The sequence below is a fragment of the Euprymna scolopes genome, chromosome 26 (assembly GCF_053919585.1).
Source record: "Euprymna scolopes isolate OS-2025 chromosome 26, ASM5391958v1, whole genome shotgun sequence".
In the NCBI taxonomy this organism is placed as follows: Eukaryota; Metazoa; Mollusca; class Cephalopoda; order Sepiida; family Sepiolidae; genus Euprymna; species Euprymna scolopes.
Window position 1 is genome coordinate 72,904,572 of NC_136507.1, and position 22,237 is coordinate 72,926,808.

A 22,237-nucleotide genomic window follows, 5' to 3' on the forward strand; every position below is an offset into this window, starting at 1 on the left:
GCAGAGGTCGGGTGATGACCCCATGAAACCCAGAGCCAACTCCTTCATCGTAATCCCGCTCCTTCGCTGTAGAGGTCCTACGATGCCCAAGAGCCTTGTACTCTGACTGCTAGACTTTGGAATTCTCTCTTTGTATCCTGCTTCCTCGATTATACTAACATGCAAAAATTTAACCTCTCGAACAACGCTAGACACTACTAGTCTCGCGAACAACGCTAGACACTACTAGCCTCTCGAACAATGCTAGATTTTACTAGCTTCTTGAACACTGCTAGACTTTACAAACTATTCCGGCATGAAATATGAAGTCGATGCGACCAAGACGAAAGTGGGATTTTTGAAAATTGAAATTGTCAAGAAATGAAAAGATTAAACGATTCGTGTCAAACTTTAAAAATTGAGTGAGTAGAGTTCTGGGAACTGAATTGAACAGATCAGCATTTAGAATGTCATACGAACACTGACAAGAATCCATTTTTTTTTTTTTTAATTACAAGATAGTTTGAATATTATTGACTGCTTGACGTGCCTCTCCTCATTCTATATGCCATTACCTGAAGCCCTAATCTCACAGAAGAGGTAATGCTAGTCTTTCTTTACTCTATTGTTATTTCTATGCTAGATGCTCGACTGAGCTCTAATCTTTGCCCTCCTGTAAAGCTTTTGTAGCTTCAAACGGTTTTGTATGATACATACGTATTTATTGCACATCTAATAGGGTCCTGGTGAAACTTTAGATGGGGAATCAGCATCTATCAGGATCTGTCATCTTCTGTTTGTCATTGCCTCTGCACGTGACAGGCAAAGACATGCCAAGCGCTGAATTGCGAATCAATAAAATAAAAGTGGCAGCATTGTTTCTGTGCCATTTCTTTGTATGTCCTGGACCAAGCCTTCCCCGACTTTGCATGCAACTGCTGAATACAGCACAATCACGTCGACACACCGGTTCTCGCCAGATCACTGAAGTTAAGCAATGTTGAGCCTGGCCAATACCAGATGGGTGACAATTTGGGAAGGCAAAGTGCTGTATGTACCGCGAGGTAAAATACCAGATTGAGAAACTGGCGCGATCTATCCTTCTCTCGAGGGTAGATGGGACTCTCTTAAGCCATGATAAGCACCCCATCTAGTGATGGCGCTATGATAAAAAATACCCTTGATAGCCCTGGCGAAGCATCAAGTATTCAGCTACTGGCAAGATTTGAATTACACTACAAACTCGTGTAGTGAGTTCAATCTCGGCTGCAGCCGCGCTGGATGGCTGAACATTGTCGTTTTCAGTATCAGAGGTAAAACCTGTAATCGTGCAGGTTAACAAATAGTTGCGACTAATAAGGTGGACTTCATGCAGACCCGACAATCCTGAGGCGTGATCTTTGTCATCTCTATGCATAAGTCTGATTCATCTAACAAACAAACAAACAAACAAACAACAGTAGTCAGCAGTTACTGCTACTGTTTTCAAACAAAGGTACGCATTACACTAGGCCACAGCTTTTGATAACTCCCATTCAACTTTCATGATGTCACACTGCTTTTTTTTTGCACCTACCATTCATGTCTTATGACGTCATCGATTTTCAAACAAAGTGTATTTATTTGTGCCCATCGACAAGATAAAAAACGAGATCAAGATTCGCAGAGTTTCATAAGTATCTTTCTTTTCTCGTTAGTATTTACTTGAATTTGTTTAATTAAAAAAAAATATTGGTGCTTATTATGCAATATAAGGACTGTGCTATTGTCGGAATCGTCACACACACGTACACACACATACACACACACAAACTTCCTTTTATATAAGATAAGAGTAGAGATAGAGATAAAATTGCATTCTTCTTTGTATTCTCGGTAAATATTGTTTTTAGGATCTTTTCTGATGATGTGGCCGCTGACTGTCCCCATAAGTGAGGCTTGCTCCTATATGGATGTGAGGGATGCCTTGGATACTGCCCGACAATGGATCTCAATCCAGTGTCTTCCGGCGGCCACCTGATTACACCAGGGGATCACCACTCTATTCAGCACATCCATGTACACTAGTGTTGACTTTCAAGCCAACTTTGAAGATGTGAGGTGGCATAATGCGGCCCTCAAACGTTGAACCATCCAGATTTACATTTTGAGTGTGCTGGCAATGGTCTTGCTGTCATAACTTGAATTAGTAGAGAGCATGAGTTGTACAGTGGCACATCCCCGATCTCACTCGTTGAACATTGTGTCACTTTCAGACATGATAGAAGGCTCCTATCGCTTTTGGGATTTGTACACAACTGGCCAACTAGTAAATGGTTTGCAAGAAACAAAGAAAACCGGTTTTCATCAAACGGAAATGGAATCATGTTGTCTTTTCTATGGTGACAATTTTATCGTTCGACCTTTTGGAAATATATTACACTTTTGCTCTAGGCAATGCCGGGTAGCCCTAGTTATAATATATGTGGTAACAAAGTGGAAACATAGCAAAAAGTGCCCATGGTTGGCATGTGCCTACTGTAGATAAGCAGTGACTCGTGAACCTGGAACTCTTCAGATACAAAAATACAATCATGCAAATTTAGACACTGTTGGGAATCCTAGGTGGCAGCATAAAAGAAAAACAGGTTTTGCTTGGCAGGATTCTGTAGGTTTTTAGCTGCTGCTTTGTTTGCATATGGTTTTATTGTTGGCTAGAGAAAAAGAAGGAGAAATAAAAGATGGAGTACTGTTGCCACATCTGGGCAGGAGCTGCTAAAATAGCCTATCCTGCCTTGACAGAGTACAAAATAGACTTCGTAGCCTAGTGGGAGATGCCCTTTTCTCTTCCCTGCAACCTCTCTCCCACAGAAGGGATGTTGCGAGCCTGTCATTGTTTTATCGTTATTTCCATGGGATGTGCTCATCTGAGCTCCAATCTCTGGTCCCCTCTTGCCAATCTTTCACGAAAAACATCCGTCTAGCTGAAACCACTGTCATTAATTTTCCCCACTCTTTATCTGTGCCTAAATCAAAACGTAGATTCCATGAACAAAGCTTCTTTCTTAGAAGTGCACGCCTGTGGAACTCGCTTCTATTTGCCTGTTTCCCATCTAACTATAACTTGGATGTCTTCAAGTCCAACATAAACAAGTTCCTGATAAACTGTCCCCTTAAGTAAGACACTTTATCAGATCTCCATTACTAACGATTACTACGATATTATCCCATTGATTTCTGTAGATGCAATAAGCCTTATCCCCGAGTGGCTTCAGGGCCTTGATAAGTGGTGACTTCCTTGTAAAAAAAAAAAAATAACGGTAGGGAATGAGACTGGAGGACTGAAAGTTTTGCCATTTTCCCATTGATTACTGTACACGCAATAACCCTTATCCTCGAGTGGCCTCCGGGCCTTGACTTCCATGTAAAAAAAAAAAAAAAAATGGACTGCTGCTGCTGTTTAAGTGAAATAAAACGAATGTCTTCATCATGGGGAAGAAAGAAGACAAAATAATCTGGCTAGAGTGCGTGTTTTGTTTTCAACTGGAAAAAATTTACGTGACTGAAATAGGAATTAATTACCTAAATACATCTTTCGGTCACGTGACTATAAGATGATCGTTCTATAAAAAAAAAAAAGCACCCAACTCGGTTATAGAAATTTTTTTTTTTCTTTTTGTTAAATTTTCTTCAAAGGTTTATCTTTTTTATTCATTTATATTTTGTTTACTTGTCTGTAAGCAAAGTGACGCATAAAATATAACAGCCATATCAACTCGTCAACAGATATTCACACGTTAACAAATGCATGCATGAAACCGGTAACTATGACAACTGTTCAAAACTTGTGGTACTGCTGACCCTCAATGGATACTTACAAGCACTAAGAAATCTATGCAGCAATACTACTACTGCTACTACTAGCATGGTAAAGCCAAATATAATTGCATACTTGAAATAGAAATAGAAAAATAGAATTTCTTTTTTATATTAATGAGTTAAGCAGGTGACGTTGTGAAAGTGAGAGGTGATAAGTAGGGCTATGACAACAGCATATTCCTATCATTGTTTTGACTCTCGAGTATATATCTGACACAGTTCATCAACCGAGCACCACATCACTCTATATAAAAGCAGATAAGATATCAACGGATACACACTTGAGTCAAAACAATGAAAAGATTATGTCGTTGTCCTAGCCCAAGTGATAAGTTGCTCCAGGTTAAAAATGTTCCAAACTGGAATAAGTATTATTTGTGGGAAAGTGAAGCAAAGTACATTTTTTGTTAAAAAAAACAAAACATTTCAACAGAAAAAAAAAAAAAAATTAAAAATTGGTTAGTTAAAATCAAATATTGACAAAATCTGAAAATCTGGTAGAATAATTTTATATATTGGATAATTTTTGATAATAACAAAAAAAAAAGACTTGTTGTCCCAACCCGGTGTTCCCAGGGAATATTTATAGTCTAAATTTTGAACAGGATTTTTAGCATAATTTATTAAGTCACTTGGAATGCTAATTCCAGCAAATTTGTTCTTGTTTTGGTTATTATCCTTCTATTCATTTAACATCATGGTTCCCTTGTTTAGGGGTCAGACATTTCCTAATATTATGCAAGCTCACTCTCCACCTCACAGTTCAGTGGGCCATCAGTTTTCAAATTCCATTTTTGCGATCTTTGTCAATCACTTGCTGCCTAGTTTTCCTTGGACGGCCAATCTTCTTGCAATTTAAGGCAGTTCATGCTTCTGCAACGGTTCATCCAAGAGTATGAAAATTCCACACGACCAGACCAATGCAATTTTTAGGATAATCTTTATGCTAAGCAAATATAGTGCATTTAGCATATCCTCTGATCTGATGTGTTGAGTTTAGTCAGATTTCGTATATAAAGTTAATATAAAATGATCACCCATTTCTGAGCCCATTTCCTAACCAGATAACGTTTTATGGGTATATAATCAGAAGTAATTTTTGCATTAAGGGAGATAAATTGTATTGTTTTTTGTTTTTTTCATGATGAGGAAGATTTTTTCCTGCTGAAAAGTTAGTAATAAAAAAAAAGTACTTTTCATCATTTAAAAAATTATTTTATCAAAAAGAAAATAAAACATAAAAAAAAAAAAAATTTGAAAAACAAATCGTTAATACACTTTCTAAACAATGGCAAAATTTCACTAGTTCTTAAAAATAACCTGAAAAGCTTGCTCCCTGCATACCTTAACCCTAAGTCCGGGTGGCAACAGCCCCTTCTTAAAAACTTCCCTTATCTAAGATTTAATTATGACCATGAAACGTTTACATGTCGTTAAACCATTATTTGAACTGGAAAGCAGACGAGTATTGAGCTTTAAATTTATAAGTTAAACTGATCTAATTTCAAATATATTTAAAAAAATTTTTTACTGTCAAGTTTCCAAGATGGTTACACATAATGCCCCCTCCAAAGTAGAATCTGATGTTTTGAGTGAAAAAGCTAAAGATCCCCATCTATAATACGTCCCCCTTTTGTAAAAATAAGGTGGGCTCTCTCTACCATGCTAGAAAGTTACTTATGCCTAAAAGATAAGAACTAAGAACTGCATGCCTGTGGAATTATCTTCCGTTTTCCTGCTTTCCAGCTGACTACAATATAGTTGCTTTCAAGTCTAACGTAAACAAGTTTTTGATGAACCGTTGCATATAAGTTAACAAATTCACCGAATTTCCATTATTAACGATTACTATATTGTCCAATTTCTACTGTACACTCTTTAACTCTTATCCTCGAGTGGCCTCTTGGCCTTGATAAGTGGTGATGCCTATGTAAAAAAAAAGAAAAGTATCCTGTACCTCTATAAGGCCACCATTCACCCATGTATGGAGTATTGTTGTCACATTTGAGCTGGTGCATCTGCTACTAGTCTCTCACTCCTGGACAGGATTCAAAAGAGAGTTGCCAACCTGAGAGGTCCGGAACTGTCATCTAAGTTTCAACCTCTGTCCCACCGACGAAATGTTGCATCCCTCTGCCTGTTTTACAAGTATTTTAATAGTAGATGCTCCGACAAACTACAAGCCCTTATACCTCCTTGACGTAAATACCCCCGTCAAACCTGACAAGCAGCAAAGTCCCACCCCTACATAGTAAAGATCCCTAGATGTAAGAAAGCCTTCTGCTCTAATAGTTTATTTCCAAGAACTGCTAGACTCTGGAATTCCCTTCCGGGTTCACTGACGTGCAGGAGCTCAAATGTAATGTGAACAGACATCTTGCTGCTCAACTCCCTACATAGTATCCCTGCAACTTATGTCCCTGTTAGTAGCCCCCTACATCAAAGTGGCACTGTGCCTTGTTTGGGATGAAAATGCAATAAAAAAATTTTTTTTTTTAATTTTGGTTTGAATATGGGGTCATTTTATATTGAGTTTTTATTCTTTGTGAATTGTTTCTCTTATTTTGATCCTCATTGGTGCAAGTCCAGAATTAAACTTAATTGCCCCCCCCCCAAAAAAAAAATCCTAGAAAAATCTCTTTATGATGTACAACACAAGGCAAGGAATGAAAATGTCATATTCCAAAAAATCTCGTAAATTGATCAAGTAATTTTGTATATATATATATATATATATATATATATATATATATATATATATATATATATATAAATTTTTTTACACGGTTTTTAACGATTTTAATAGTAAATCGTAGCCATTACAAGGCTGATTTTGATCTTGATAGTTCGAATTCAGTTGTCTCCCTTTATTTCTTAAATATGGCGGATCAAAACACAATGTTCTCGCTTCATCATAAAATTTGATTTTCTTATTAAAAAACAAAACAAAAAACAAAACAAAACTGTTTGATCAATTTGATTTTTGGAATATGGGATTTTTGTTCCGTGATGGATGGGTACGTATCATGAAGATTTTTTCTTTACTTTTTATTTTTTTTATTAGGTTGAACCTTGCACTTGCACCTCCTTATTTTATTTAAGGCAACAGTGTAGCTGTTGCGAGTTGTCTGATTTATCATTTGTTTTTGCTCGCCATCTCCAATTTACCTCCCCCCTTCCCGCCACTTGAAAGTGGTTCCGTCCGAAAGACTGAAAAGACACGGTGCCCTCCCCCCTATCCTCCTCAAACATTAAGCCATGGTCATAAAAACCGTTAACTAAACAGAAGCTACCTTGCTGATCAGGAAATGCATAAAACTTGGGAACATCGCAATAGTTAGACAATACAGAACTGCGAAAATGTGACAGCGATACATCAGAACTGTGTGAATAATGAACATGTATCGCCGATACATGTTCATTATTCACACAGTTCTGAGGCAGCACGTTCAGGACTGCAGAACACAATGCAAAAGGAAATCGTCGATACATCTCCGAGCAAACGCCTGATCTGATTATGTAGTGGGTTCAATGTGAATTTATATCGCCGCAGGCTTGATCTGTTCAGCCACAGCACAGGCACAGGACAGGACGCTATTTAAGTGTTTGTGGTTGTGCCCCTGCCCCATGCAATAGGCAACAAATGCAACTGTCACGGAGAGTAGACAACAGATCTAATCCAAGCAGATCGTATACTCCAAAGGGAACAGTTTCGCAGCACTCAGCAGGGAATATATAAATATATATATATTATAGTATCTGACGGCACGACGCTGTAGATGCTCTCTCTTACTGTGTATGTTTTTAATTTTGTTATCGAGTTCTTCCGTCAATCCCAGTGACGGTTATTTTATTTTTACTTCAACTTTCGTTGAAATTGCCAGGTGTAAAAGACAACCGTTGTGTGTAATTTCTGAATGTTTGGTTGACCACAACCTAAGGCAGGTTGTCGTCTGACACAATGACCGCGACAAAAATGTCGAATGTGTCGCGGAAAGCTGCAAAGCTCGTAAAACCTTTACCGACCGGAAAGGTATGTTCGTGTTCTTACTCCGACCAAAGATGACATCTGTGTTGATTTCACAGAACGACATCGTCTACCTTTACCCCCCACCCCCCGAGAAACGTAACACAAGGTCGGAAAGTGAGAATTGAAAAACCAGCGCACAAGACTTGCGCGTACTCTCGCAACTGAAGGATTGAGAGTTTTTAACCCAAACTACGGGACCTAGAAGTTATGTAGCGAAATAAAGTCACGAGCTCCTATTTACTTGTCCATGCGAGCAAAGCGGGCAGCTATGTTAGAATTCACGCGCACTACCGTCTCCACCCCCTCCGTCTGCATCGCGCAGAACAAGCGCCAGTTATTTCCGACAATGTACAACCCTATTTTAGAGTGGTTCTCACGTGTTATATTTCTGCCGTAAGTGTCCTACCTGCAGCGAATCGTCTTAAGTGTTACTTAGAGAATAACTGTTAAATAGGACGAACTACTTGACGAGGAGAGTTGGCGGATTGATTGGCCGAATCACACCATGCGGGTATTTAATCTTTTGAAACGTCTACCACTTTCTCCTCTTCACGTTCAAACTTGTCATCGACTCATTCTGTCGTCTACTCTTTGTGGAGGTGAGTACGGAATTGTCAGGATTTCCCCATTTCCCATCAATTTATGGTAGCCATCTCGTTAGCAAAATAATGACCTTTCCTTGTAAGTGAAGATCACAAAACCGAACTAGATCATTCAATGATAATAATAATAATAATAAAGCATAGTTAATAAGTGTTTTTGTTTAGTTTCATTAATTTTTAAGCGTGGTGATCTAAACTTCGTCACAAATGCATTTTTGTTTTAAAAATATAACTAAAACTAATTCACAAATGACAAAATTTACATAAGTAAAATCTAGATTTTGGATATTAAAAAAAAATCCATTGTTAAGTAATAAAGATTATAGAAACAAATTTCTTTTCTTAAAAAAAAGAAAAGGTAAAACTATACAAACACCGTGACAGCGAATTAACCCTAACCCTAAACCTAACCCTAAACCTGACCCTAAACCCTAACCCTAATCCTAACCCTAACCCTAACGCTGTCACGGTGTTTGTATAATAATACCAAAGAAAAATAGGAAGAAAAGTTGGACATGGAGAAAACGTCAGTCAACCGTGAAAATAAAGATGTCCGATATAAATAAATCCAGAAGGGAGATAACTATCGGTCATCTTGTTTTATCCACATTTCATGTAGACTATTCAGTTTCCTATTACATAGTGTTTTTAAATTTATTTTATTTAATTAAAAAATTTTTTATCAAACATCTATCACATGAACTGGTAACGGTTACATCAATTTTGGTTTACGTACTCCTGTGGGTGCTTGTACAATTTTTTTCTTTTTTTTTTTTTTTCAAAATAAAATTGCAGAAACATGGGGCTGCATATGCAGTGCATAACCGATTGTTTATTTTAGAAAACCTTTTGCTTCCAATTTTTTTTTTTTTTTTTTTAAGGTTGGTGCAAAAATGTTTGACTTGAAGTTGAACGTCAACACATTATTTTTGCACCAATAAATTAACGATACTTATGCACTTTGTTTCCGTGCTGAAATAACGTTATTACTTTGAAAGCCCTTCTTAACATGGAAGGGAGGATGTTTTGTAACTATTCTGTGCTTGCACCTAACAATTTAATTAAAAAAAAAAGATAGTGAAACTTGAATTTAACATGAAGAAATTTTTTTCTTTTAAATTTCGCCGTAAATAAAGTGCATCACTGCATAGCACCATTTCTTTATTTTAATTTTGAAAATTTTTTTTTAAATTTGGTATTTTCCCGTTTTCATTAATTAAATCGAAACATTTCCAATCAAACAATTATGGATATATGTTCTCTTTCACTTTCTTTATTTACTTTTTTTTTTCATAGTTTTTTTTTCCCGAAAGTTTATCTCGTTTAATTTTTTTGCTATTTCACTTAATTTCATCAAGTAGTTTTTATTTTACAGCGAAGAAACAATTTGATACCGAACAAAACGTTCGATTTTTAGGAAGAAAAACTAGTAATAAAGATGGGGAGGGAGTGTCGGCGCTTTAACTGGAGTTATCTCCCTTTGGCGTGTTCAACAAATTTCGTAATGGCTGACTTCAACGGGCTCTAATAAAAACGTGTTTTTCTGCTGTAAAATAAAAACTACGCGATCAAATTAAATGAATTTTTTTTTTCGGAGATCTTCAGTCCAAAACGGATACGTACAATATAACCCTTTTTCGATATTTTCATTTTTGAATGTTTTGATTAAACTGTACAAGTACCAATTAAGTATTGTTTTTACTGTTTATTTAACTAAATTGGTGCTTATGATGCACTTATTGTACTGTGCTGACTGCTGAAATAACATCGTTATTACTTAGAAAGCCGTTCTTAACATGGGAAGGATGTTTTTGTAACTAATCTGTACTTTCAACTAACAATGTAATAAAAAAAAACTTTTATCATGATTTATCTTTGTTTAATCTGTCCCTTTTCTTTGTACAAGCACAGGCGCCCTTATTTGTGACCTATTTGCGTTAAAAGTTAATATTTAACAACCGTTGTAGACCATTAAAGTTCTCACATAAGTATCGATCCTGAGCAAAGTAGCCGTCTTTGTTTAGTCAGTAACGAAAATCAATGTTTTTAAAATCTGTATACGCAAACTAATTCAGTCAATGTGCATTGTCCAACCTGTTTATTCTGGAAGCCATTCTTAACATCGAGAGGTTGAAAATAAAATGCGTTTCGGAAACCTCGCCAACCTCCCCATGTTAAGAACTTTTTTTGGAATTGAATTGCGCTGAAAAAAAAAAAAAAACTAAAAAAAAACTGAGGATTTGCCGCTCGTTCAAACATGGTCGCCAGTGAGTTACATGGCAAAATGCAGGCATTTATATCTCAAAACTATTTGCGCTAATTTTCCCTTTCCAGCATACTCGAAAACTGTAAAACCTGTAAAAATTTTATTGAAAAATTGTAAGGCGTCTTCAATTGGCGTAACGGAGCAGCAGCACTTTGACCAATTAACATTTTTTTTTTAACGCAGATAGGTTACAAATGGGTAGGTAACGCAAAATAAGTTATTTTTTGAGTAATTTTCCCAATTGTATTTCCTTTATGATAAAAATTATGTTGAAATAGTAATGCGTGTTTTTAATACACATACAATTTGGCACGAATGAAATCTGCCGTGACAACTATAATAGCCAGCGTGGCTGACACAAAAACATAAAATGAACGAACGTATTTACAATGAACAGAACAGATAAGCCTAACAGATCAATAATTCACTATTTGTTGTTGTATAATGTAAATATGGATTGGCAATTCGGCATATTCCTCGAGACAAGATTGGTAAAATACTCTCGAACCCTATACCAAAGGAGCCAAATTTCCCTAATCACCGTTATGTTACTATGCAAGCAATATGTATGTAAGCAGGTTTAAATAAGCAGAACGTCTTTTCCAAAAAATAAGCAATATAAACATAACTCTTGGTATTTTTTTTTTTTTTTTTTTTTTTTACATTAGGCCCACCTCCAGGTTTTCGAATATGCTGAATAAGAAAATTTCATTTAAATTTTGTAGAGATGAGTAGTTTTCAAGATATAACGACCTGTATTATGTACTGTAATTCACTGGCCGCCATGTTTGTATGCGCGTGCGATAAAAAAAAAATCTACTTCTCTGCGACTGATACTGTCCCCCTCTCTCAATATTTTATAGCATTTGTGGGTGGGTATGCTGACAACAAATATCAGTTGAATTTGGGGCAAATATTTTTTCACCATTCCAACATTGGGTGTCTATTCCGAAAGTCGTTCTTAACATGGGGAGATTGGCGGTGTCTATTCTGCGTTCATAACATGGGGGGGTGTATTCCGAAAGCCGTTCATAACATGGGGAGGTTGGGGGTGTCTATTCCGAAAGCCGTTCATAACATGGGGGGGTTGGGGTGTATTCTGAAAGTCAAAAAAAATTTTTTTTCAAAAATTCAAGAGATCAAAAATGATACGCTTTGCCCCATAACATTTGATCCATCCTTTAGATTTTTCTGAAACTTGGCCAAAATGTGGAACCCATTGTTCTTAATATAAATCTAGTATGAATGACCCTGGCAAAATTCTGGTTCGTGTCCTCGGGGACTTTCAGTGCTGAAAACGCTCCTTTTTGTTCCTCTTTTTTCATATTTCTCAACAAAAACTTTGTCTGACTATATAGTGATTTTTCACGGTGGTCAACTGAAATATACATGTGTTAAGGCCTGGATCTGCACCACCCTTATCCATTTACACTGGGATTCGGCATTCCCAGGAGCTCAAGAGGTAAAAAATGCCCCAAAATGGCAGTTTTTGCTCCATAGCGTTTGATCAATCCATTAGATTTTCCTGAAACTTGGCCATTGTTCTTAATATAAATTCAGTACGAGTGACCCTGGCAAAATTCTTGTTTGCATCCCTCTGGGACTTTTAGGGCTAAAAAAACATGACTTTTTTTGAGCTCTTTTTTCATATTACTCAAAAACTTGATATTTATGTCTGTATAGTGGTTTTCCATGGTGCTGAATTCAAATATACATGTCTTAAGGTGTGAAACTGCATAGTTTGTCCATTTTCGCTGGAATTCGGCGTTCCCAGGAGTTCAAAAAGATCACAAATACCCCAAAATTGCAAAAAATGACACTTTTTACCCCATAACTTTTGCTCCATCCATTAGATTTTCCTGAAACTTGGCAAAAATGTGAAGGCAATGTTGGCCCTTCACACTTCTCACATTCATCATTTCTTCACTATATGTGTATCGTTTAAGTAAACCATTAAACCCTTAATCATTAAAACAAACATTAGGACTAAATTAATTTATTTTGTCTTGTAAAGGCTACCATAGTTTCTTTTACAGTGACGTTAAATTTTGGATTCTTTAATTTCAGTACGTGAAATCTATATATTGAGATAAAAGATGTAATTATTTGAAATTCAAGCACTTATGTTATATTTTTTGCATATTCTTATAGCAAATCATTTTAAATCTTGGACAAGAAAAAAATTGATTCAAAAAACCTTTTTAAAAAATATTTGTTTATCCATCAATACAAAAATGGTGGTGTTTTTTTTTTTAAATTTAAAATTCTATTAAAATAGAAAAAAATTTATATTCTGCTTTTCATATAAAATTCAGGTTTACATTTTTCTGGAAACAAAATGTATCTCAAGAATAATTGATTTTAATAGATTTGAATTCATTTTAAATAAAAACAACTTTTTTTTTTTTTTTTTTTTTTTTTTTCAATTTTTGGCCCTGCCTCACATTAAACGCTGTCTCCATTATAGTCAAAGCGTCACTCATTTCCGTTTGCAATTGAAATAATCACTATTATGCTAAAATTAAAGAAAAATAATAAATAAGCCAAATAATAAATCAACAAATAGAGAATTAAAAAAGATGATTAAATTAAATAGATAAATATATAAATGAAAATGTCTATATTAACAGCGATGATAACCCGTTTCTGCTTTTAACGCGTTGCCATGACAATGCACGCACTATAAACATTGAGTAGCATATTACAATTATGTATAATTTTTTTTGATAGGATATTAAACAAATATATAATAAAAATAAAAAATCAGCATATTTTATTGACGCACACAAGTTGTGTGCCACTGCCACACAACCTAACATAAAAAAAGTAATAGGTTTTTAACATTAATGCTGTCTCCATTACGATACACAGCATTACTTACTTTCGGTAATTATTTTAATAACTGGTATCTTGTTCGCAAAAAATAAATAAAAAAATAAATCCAAAAATAATTTTTTAAAAAAGGCGGATGTTTAGGAAATTGACCCCCCCACTCACCTCTAAATTCCACAATTTACACTTTTTTTTTTTTCCATGTTAATTTCATCGATTACAAAATTAACTTTCAGACTTAAAAAAAAAATTTGAAATTTTTTTTTTTTTTTCTTTTTTTTTTGTCGTTGGGGATAAGTTTATAGCTATAGCATTCTACTAAATTGAACCTGTACTTTGTAACCATTACCGGAAACAAAATTACGACTCTCTCGCATGACTGGTGATCTCCTCCTCCCCCCCCCCCCATTTAAAAAGGTTCGGGTAAATTTTTGCTTTCTTTCCAATTCAGTGACGACTTTTACAGGGTTTTCAAGTATGCTGTAAATGAATATCGCAGTAATGTCCTATTTTAGCGTCGGGGGGGGGGGATTTCTAAAAATATTCATTTTAACAAAAAATTGAATACAAAGTTTAATTGTATAAAAAAAAACATGTTTTATGAGTAAAACCATCTGACAATTCAATGGGTCTAACTTTTAGCATTGTGAGAAATTCCATATACAGTTGCCATCTTTCTTTTTGTTTAGACACCCACACGTTTTAGTGGTTGGCTGTCCTTGGTTTAAATTTGAATGTGTCAGGTGATTCACTTGGCGCGCTTTTGTATCATGCTTTCTTTTCAGTCTATACAGAACTCTGCATTGGAATAGACTCAAAACCCAGCAGCTCCCACTGGAGGGAGCTAAGACAATTCCTTCATGAACACCAAACAGTTGGTGAACGAGGGACCACGTCTCTACAAGCAGAGACAACTTATCCTGCTGAATCTATCGAAATTAAGGATGACATTAAAGAACTGTTCTTCATGTATATTTACCAAATATTGGATCTTATCTCAATTCATCTTGAGTTCTAAGTGGCTCACATTCCCGCTGAGTTTACCATGAACATTCATGGATCCTTCCAAGGAACAACGAACTAACATTCCAACAATAGGAATTCATACTAATGGTTCCAGGCATATGGAAGCAAAACGGGACAATACCAGAACCAAATAAACTTTTATTGCTGTTACTTGTGAATAAATTTTGAGTTTGAAAGGTATTGCTTTTGTATTTGTGGATTCTTTTGTTTCTGCCGGAAAGAAATTGGGGATGCGAGAAATAATTTCTTACAACATTTGATACAAATATTTCTGTTTAGTTTCAATTTTGTTTAAATACGTTATTTTGAATAATTAGTCATAAATTTTTTTTTCCGATGCTAAAATAGTGTTACCAATATGACATTTATATTTGGGGCAGACAAGTTTTTAAGTTCCTAATAAGATAGAGGAGATCATGTATAAACATGGCATGTTCACAAGAACTCAACTTGTTGCTTGCAACAAAATGTTTTGCCTGTGCATATTGTAACACATTTTCCATAAAATTTTGTAAAGGGTCCATTCTTGGAGTGGCCAGTGTTTTTATAGTTGGGATTCTTTCAAGCAAGACAATGCTATGAAATAAGATGAGAGGGGGGATGAAAGGGGGGGTTTAAGAAAGTTCCTTTCCTAACCCCTTTTTTTAGATGGGAATAATCACCGGTCACGTAAGAGTCAATATTTTTCTTGGTGATGATCACAAAGTATGTGTAGTAGAATGTTATAATTGAAAACTGATCCCCGATAAGTCATAAAGAATATTAAAAAAATATTTTTTTTTTAATCTGAAAGTTAAGTTTAATCGATGAGATTGACGTGAAAGTCTTTTCAACACTTGCATCAAGCAGAACTCCAAACCTCGACCATTCATAAATCTAATGGTAGAGGCTCTTCCTGGAAATTACTTGGCTCTGGGCGTTGACTTATTGGCACATTTTTTGGCCATTAGTATGCCAGCCATGGTCAACACCAGCTGTCAAAGTTACCTTACTGGTCTGCAGCTTAGGTTACGTGAATCTGACATGATCCCAGTAGCTATGCTCATGCATACGGCTACTAACAGTGTAATCAAAATATCAGGAACCATTTTACTGCGCCTCTCTTGCAGAAATCAAAATGGACAACTGGTCAAAACGAGACAAATGACGTATATCACCCCAATCAGTAATCAAATATCTATATATCTATATATATATATATATATATATATATAAAAAAAAACAAAAAAAAAACGTTCACATTTTTCATATAAGCAGAAGCTTCCGACAAGAAATTGACAAGATTGTGAAACTAGTGGTCACATGATCTGTCTATAAATGTCTGCAGGCCAAATCATTTATTCACACTCAATATCAGAATTCCTTCCTGATATCCGATGACAGCGGAGCTATGTGAATCAGGATTTCAACAAACCCACAGGCAAGATACAGTCAGCCGAAAGCAGACAGTGAGGATACCTATGCACCGCTTCACTTGCCGGAAGATGGGGGGTGGGAGCAAAGGCTTCTCTTAACTTATACCCCCCTCTGCCCCCATGCACATTCACTGAAAAAGATCTCTTGGTTGGAATGTATGAGATAGCATATACACATACTGTCTGTTGAACTAACTTACAAGTTCATGCATATACTCTCATGCTGACTAAACAATCATATACACAGTGTCTACGTAATCTACGGAACTTGCACACAGTCACATGCATAATCACACTGACAAAAGGCAAGTGTATGCTTTTTTTTTTTTTTTTTTTTTTTTTTATAAACTCTCTTGTTCACCTCAAACCAGGCATATTGCCACTGGGCTAACTATTTGTAGCCATGTCTACAGGGAACTGTGTGAGATGAACAAGATGTCTGTTCACATTACATTTAAACTTATGTGGCTTCCACTACTATTCCATCTCCGCAACGTTGCATCCCTGTTCCTGTTTTACAAGTATTTTAATGGAATGTTTTTTTGTTTTTTTTTTACAAGGTAGTCACCACTTATCAAGGCCCAGAAGCCACTCGGGAATAAGGGTTATTGCGTGTACAGTATGTTAGTATTGGAGATTTGATAAAGTGTCTTACTTAAGGAGGTGGTTCATCAGGAATTTATTTACATTGGACTATTGGACTTGAAGACATCCAGATTGTAGTCAGGTAGGAAACAGGCAATCGGAACAGTGTTCCACAGGCGTGCACTTTTAAGAAAGAAGCTTTGTTCATGGAATCTGTTTTGATTTTACCACAGATAAGGAGTGGGGAAAATTTGACAGTGGTTTCAGCTAGGTGGGTGTTTATCGTGAAAGATTGGTGAGGGGGGACCAGAGATTCGAGCTCAGACGAGCACCTGCCATGGTAGTAATGATAAAACAAAGACAGGCTCTCAATGTCTCTCCTGTGGGAGAGCAGTTGCAGGGAAGAAAAAAGCGCATCATTGAACTCATTGCACTTGTGCTCCCTTGACATGCATATTTCCGACAAACCTGTTTAGCAACAAAATCACACCCCTTCACTGTTGACGTCCCTAAATGTCAAAAAGTTTTCTACTCTACTAGCTTCTTCCTTAGAACAGACAAACTTTGGAATTCCCTTCCTACTACCTGCTTCCCAAACTGTACTGATATGCAGAAGTTTAAATGCAACGTAAACCAGCATCTTAAACTTTCTTAGGTATGAACCCAATTAGTGGCCCCTTATGTTCAAGGGCAATATGACTTGTTTGAGGTGAAGGTGGGTAAAAAAAAAATGTTATTATAGGCAGGAAATAGGGAGGGAATTCTAAATTCGGTACTAATGCACTTATTGATCCATGCTGAAATAATAACGTTATTATTTAAAAAGCCATTCTTAACATGGGGAGGGGAGGGGGGTTTGTACCTATTCTATACTTTAACCTTACAATTGAATAAAAAAACATATAAAACTTTAATTAAACTTGGAAATACGATTTAAAAAATAGTGTGGATTAGTAAGTGCATTAGCACCCTAAATTCTAGTAGCCTGAGAGAGAGAAAAAAAACTTAGTAGAAGGCTTTCTTGCATCTAGAGCCCTGTACAGTGAAAGGGGTGGGATTTTGCTGCTTGATGAGTTTGTCAGAACACATTCTATTAAAGTACTTGTAAAGCAGGCATAGGGATACATAGACACCATGAATAAATAGTTAAAGATATAAAAAAACTTAAAGCATAAAAACTTTTTTCCAAAATTACTGGATTCAACATTAAATAACCTGGAAGAGGTTGGTATGCCATAAAACAAAAAAACTTTCAATCAGAAATTATAGATGTCTGGTTTTTCTCTGTTTACTTCCATTGAAAACTTTTTGTGCATTTTTTTTTTTTTTTTTCAAATTCGCTACTTCTATACCCCCCCCCCCCACCACTACCACCTTCTCCCGGTTGTTTAATGATCATGGTTTTGCTTTTTCTGAAGTTCAATAAATCAGTTAGTTTTATATTGTCATTCATTTTTTAGCTTATCTCTCCTGAGAGTCCTGGTGTTGGAGATGGTAGCAATATCTAATATCACAGGATCACGGTACATCCAAAGACAATATATTACTATTTATTGTATTTATTTGCTTCCCCACCCAAGCAAATTAGGCACAAGGCCGTTTTTAATGTGGGGTAAAAACCAGCTCCCCTAAAAAAGTGCAGCATCTGCAGAACAGATACTACACTTTGAGGTATTTATTTGCTCCCCCACCAAGCAAATTAGGCACAAGGCCAATTTTTAATGTTAGGAGTGAAGGGGAAATGGGGACCAGCTCCCCGGGGAGTAGGGGAGCTGGATAGTGACAATTGGTATGAAGGGTTGCCCCTACATTGACCAAGGTCTTATATGTGAGGTCGCCCCCACATATGGTCTTTGCTTGCAGTATCTGCCGGAACAGATGGTATTTATTTGCTCCCCCACTGAGCAAATTAGGCACAAGGCCGTTTTTAATGTGAGGTAAAAACCAGCTCCCCTAAAAGGGGTCACTCTGGTTACCAAAAATAATAATTGTCCCAGTATAGAGGGTTTCCCCTCCATTGACTGGTACAAATTATCTTAAGTGCAGTATCTGCCGGAACAGATACTACACTTTGATCCTGGCCCGAAGGCCAAGAACAAGAGGATGTTTATTTGCTCCCCCACCGAGCAAATTAGGCACAAGGCCGATTTTTTAATGTGAGGAGTGAAGGGGAAATGGGGACCAATTCCCCGGGAAGTAGGGGAGCTGGATAGTGACAATTGGTATGAAGGGTTGCCTCTACATTGACCAAGGTCTTATATGTGGGGTTTCCCCCACATATGGTCTTTGCTTGCAGCATCTGCCGGAACAAATACTACACTTTGATCCCGGCCCGGAGGCCAAGATGTATTTATTTGCTTCCCCACTGAGCAAATTAGGCACAAGGCCGTTTTTTAACGTGGAGAGAGAGGGAGGAGGGAGGGAAAAAGGGACCAGCTCCCGATAGGTAGGAAGTGGGAGCTGGATAGTGACAATTGGTATGAAGGGTTTCCCCTACATTGACCAAGGTCTTATATTTGGGGTTGCCCCACATATGGTCTTTCCTTGCAGTATCTGCCGGAACAGATGGTATTTATTTGCTCCCCCACCGAGCAAATTAGGCACAAGGCCGATTTTTAATGTGAGGAGTTAAGGGGAAATGGGGACCAACTCCCCGGGGAGTAAGGGAGCTGGATAGTGACAATTGGTATGAAGGGTTGCCCCTACATTGACCAAGGTCTTATATGTGGGGTCGCCCCCACATATGGTCTTTGCTTGCAGTATCTGCCGGAACAGATACTACACTTTTATCCCGGCCCGAAGGCCAAGAACAACAGAAAAAAGGCATGCCTCTTTTCTTTATCGTTATTTTTAGTGCTGGCACTCGGCTGAACTCCAATCTATGATCCCCTTTCCCACTCCTGCAAAACATTCACAAGAAATACTTGTCTAGCTACAACAACTGTCAATAATTTGCCTTGCTCTTACAACATCAATATATTACATATGAAAGAGTCCATCTGAACCTAAATGAAAATTTCATGAGGAAAGTTTCTTTCCTAGAACCGTACGTCCTTAAATGGTTACTTATTAATATAAAATGTATTCCTTCCTTATGTTATTTCCTCTTATGATTTCTCTGGCAATATTTCAATTTCGGTAAAAGTATTTGTAACCCGAGTTATAAAGAAATGTCTGAGGTTGGGGGGGGGTGAGTAGAGAAATAAAAGAGAAACAACCTTTTTACTTTTTTTTTCTTTTCTGTGAGGCTTAAATACAGTGCAAAATGCATTTTTATTTTTTATTTATTTTTTTTTATGCCAGTTAAAATGCATCTAGCATCTGGCGGACTACATACTGATATGACAAGGACGCTATTAATAGATATCACATACCAGACTAGTTTAGAGTGCAAAAATAGTGGAGTTTCTTTCAATTTTGACCTGTGATATCTCGTTTATTCTTGGGATTATTTTGATAAAACTTGGACGTAAACAAAATTTAATCTTCCAGATTGGCAGGTTTCCCTCGGCACCAAAGCAAACACTATTAAGCCATTGTTGATCTTCTTCCCTATTGATTGTGGCATGTTACTGGCCCTGTGCAGTTTTAGAAGTCCACCCTCCGAAGTTTCCTTTTGAGAAAGGGGTTAGCTTATTGCTAATTGCTTGAGGTGCTCTTATTGGGGAATGTTGATGGGGCTATCCAGACATTTTTTCCTGGCCATAGTGCTCTTCCTCTAAGGCGCTGACTCTTCAAAACCCACTTCCCAACCCTTGTTACATCCCCCAGCTGTGGGAGGGAGATAAACTTTAATAATGTACAATTCTTTTTCTTGTATCCTTAATCTATGAAAGCGTGTGTTATTTTGTGTCATGCTTACATCTTTTTCTCTTCCGAGTGACTGTCATTTAATTATTACCATTTCTTGTAATAATTTTACCAAGAATTCATAAATTTTGGTTTCAATTTCGATTATAGCTGAGGGAACTTGAGTTTTATGTGTACTTATTTTTTTTCTTCATAAGTTTTGGTTTTGGTTTCGATTCAAGCTGATGCACATAAGTTATTTGGATATATTTTTTATTTTTGAAATTGCAACTTCATAATATATAAAAATCGATAGAAAATTAACTATAATATATATGAAATCTGCATAAATTAAAACATTTAAACACATTTTAACACTGGGTGACCCTGCTAGCTTAGATAAATACTTTTACAGTTTTAACAAAAGTGCTAAAATAATATCAGGGCATCTTCATTTATGCTGAACGTCTACAGAATGCCAACATCAATATATTATATATGAAAGAGGCTGCTGTGGAATTTCCACAGATTCCGTTAGTAGATATTATTTTTTTTCTCCATGTTATTTAAAGTTTTGCTTACTTTCTGTAACTGTAAATTATTTTTTTAATATTAGTGTTTTCTTTTTTTCTTTTTTTTTTTTTTTTTTTCAAATTTACTGTGTATCTCTACATTTTACGATAGTCTCCTCATAAAGAAAAGGAGCCATTTATAAATATAGTGGTTTTAGTTTGGTTGTTTTGTTTTATGGCATATCAACCGTTTTCAGGTAAATTAATAAAGAAAAATAGCAATTGCCTGAGTCTAGAAGGATTTCTCCTTCATGTGGTGATAAAAAAAAATTGCACACTTAAAGGTAAATTTATATCGTATTCATATTTTAAGAGTCAATTAAAATTCAATTCTGTTTTCATATCAAATTATAATATCAGTTGACTAACAGTGACTTTTTGTTTGCGTTAGAATCAAAAAGTAGTATCTGTTCAGAATGCCTTCTACACAGAGGCATTTTTTTTTTTTTTTTTTAACTGTTCCAATCCAAAGTGTCTCCTTTTTAGGAGTGATTTTTCCCTACATTAAAAAACCGACCTTATGTCAAACTCTGCCCTCATGGGGAGGCAAGTAAATAAGAGTTAAGAGATAATTACACAAAACTGAAAGCCTTGTCATCTGGTGTTCAAAGTTTAATTTATATTGCTACAGGGTTCGCACATGCTTGATAAGTCTTAAAATTTTGACTTTTGCCCTGAAAAGGCTTTATTTTTATTATTACCTTAAAAATTCTTGAAAATATAGAAAATATCTTGAAAAGGTCTTGAAAATTGTATTATGCCCAGATTTGTGTTGAAATATCCCTATATATATATATATAAAATGAACTCCTTTTTTCCCCTATGATTTTGACCTTAATAGGATTAAAAATCAAGACCTTTCATGCAAATGTAATATGCACAAACTTAGGTGTTATAGGCATATTACCTCTCCACTTCCTCGATAATCGTAGATTCCTATATTTTTTCTGTTGAGAATTCACTGCCAAAATCGGTTACAATCAATGGAAGTAGTAAAATCTTTTCTCTCTAATACATTCCTCCTTCTCCCACCACCACTTACACCATTTCCGGGATCGTTCACAAGGGACAGTTACGAAGAAACGCCGGTTTGGGTTTTCTTTATTTTGTAGTTGCTTAAAAAAACTGGAATAGAATTTTACTGTGCCTTTTCGTTCTATGTTTTCTACTGGGTGAAACGCACCATGGACCTTGAATATTGAAAATAAAATCTAAATACAATGTTCTGAAATTCCATATTATGGTGGATACAAGAGTTACACCCCTTTATCATAAAACTGCCT

General features: G+C 36.1%; 1 protein-coding gene across 7 annotated transcripts in view; it reads left to right on the plus strand.

Moving 5' to 3' along the window:
- The window catches only part of LOC145248180 (guanylate kinase-like), a 90,229-nt gene that overhangs the window by 24,621 nt on the left and 43,371 nt on the right, over window positions 1–22,237 (plus strand). Inside the window, exon 1 of one of the 7 annotated variants that reach the window (XM_080110030.1) lies at window positions 1,539–1,671. The exons of 1 other annotated variant lie outside the window; for it this stretch is intronic. Coding sequence is in view for 3 of the 6 variants with exons in the window: in XM_080110027.1 (XP_079966153.1) it covers window positions 8,373–8,466 (94 nt within the window). In the remaining 3 variants the exon portion in view is untranslated. Of the gene's footprint in view, window positions 1–1,538; window positions 1,672–3,864; window positions 3,887–8,070; window positions 8,467–10,855; window positions 10,934–16,573; window positions 16,736–22,237 lie in introns of those variants that run through there. 5 more of the 7 variants (XM_080110028.1, XM_080110032.1, XM_080110027.1 and 2 more) reach the window with 5 other exon arrangements.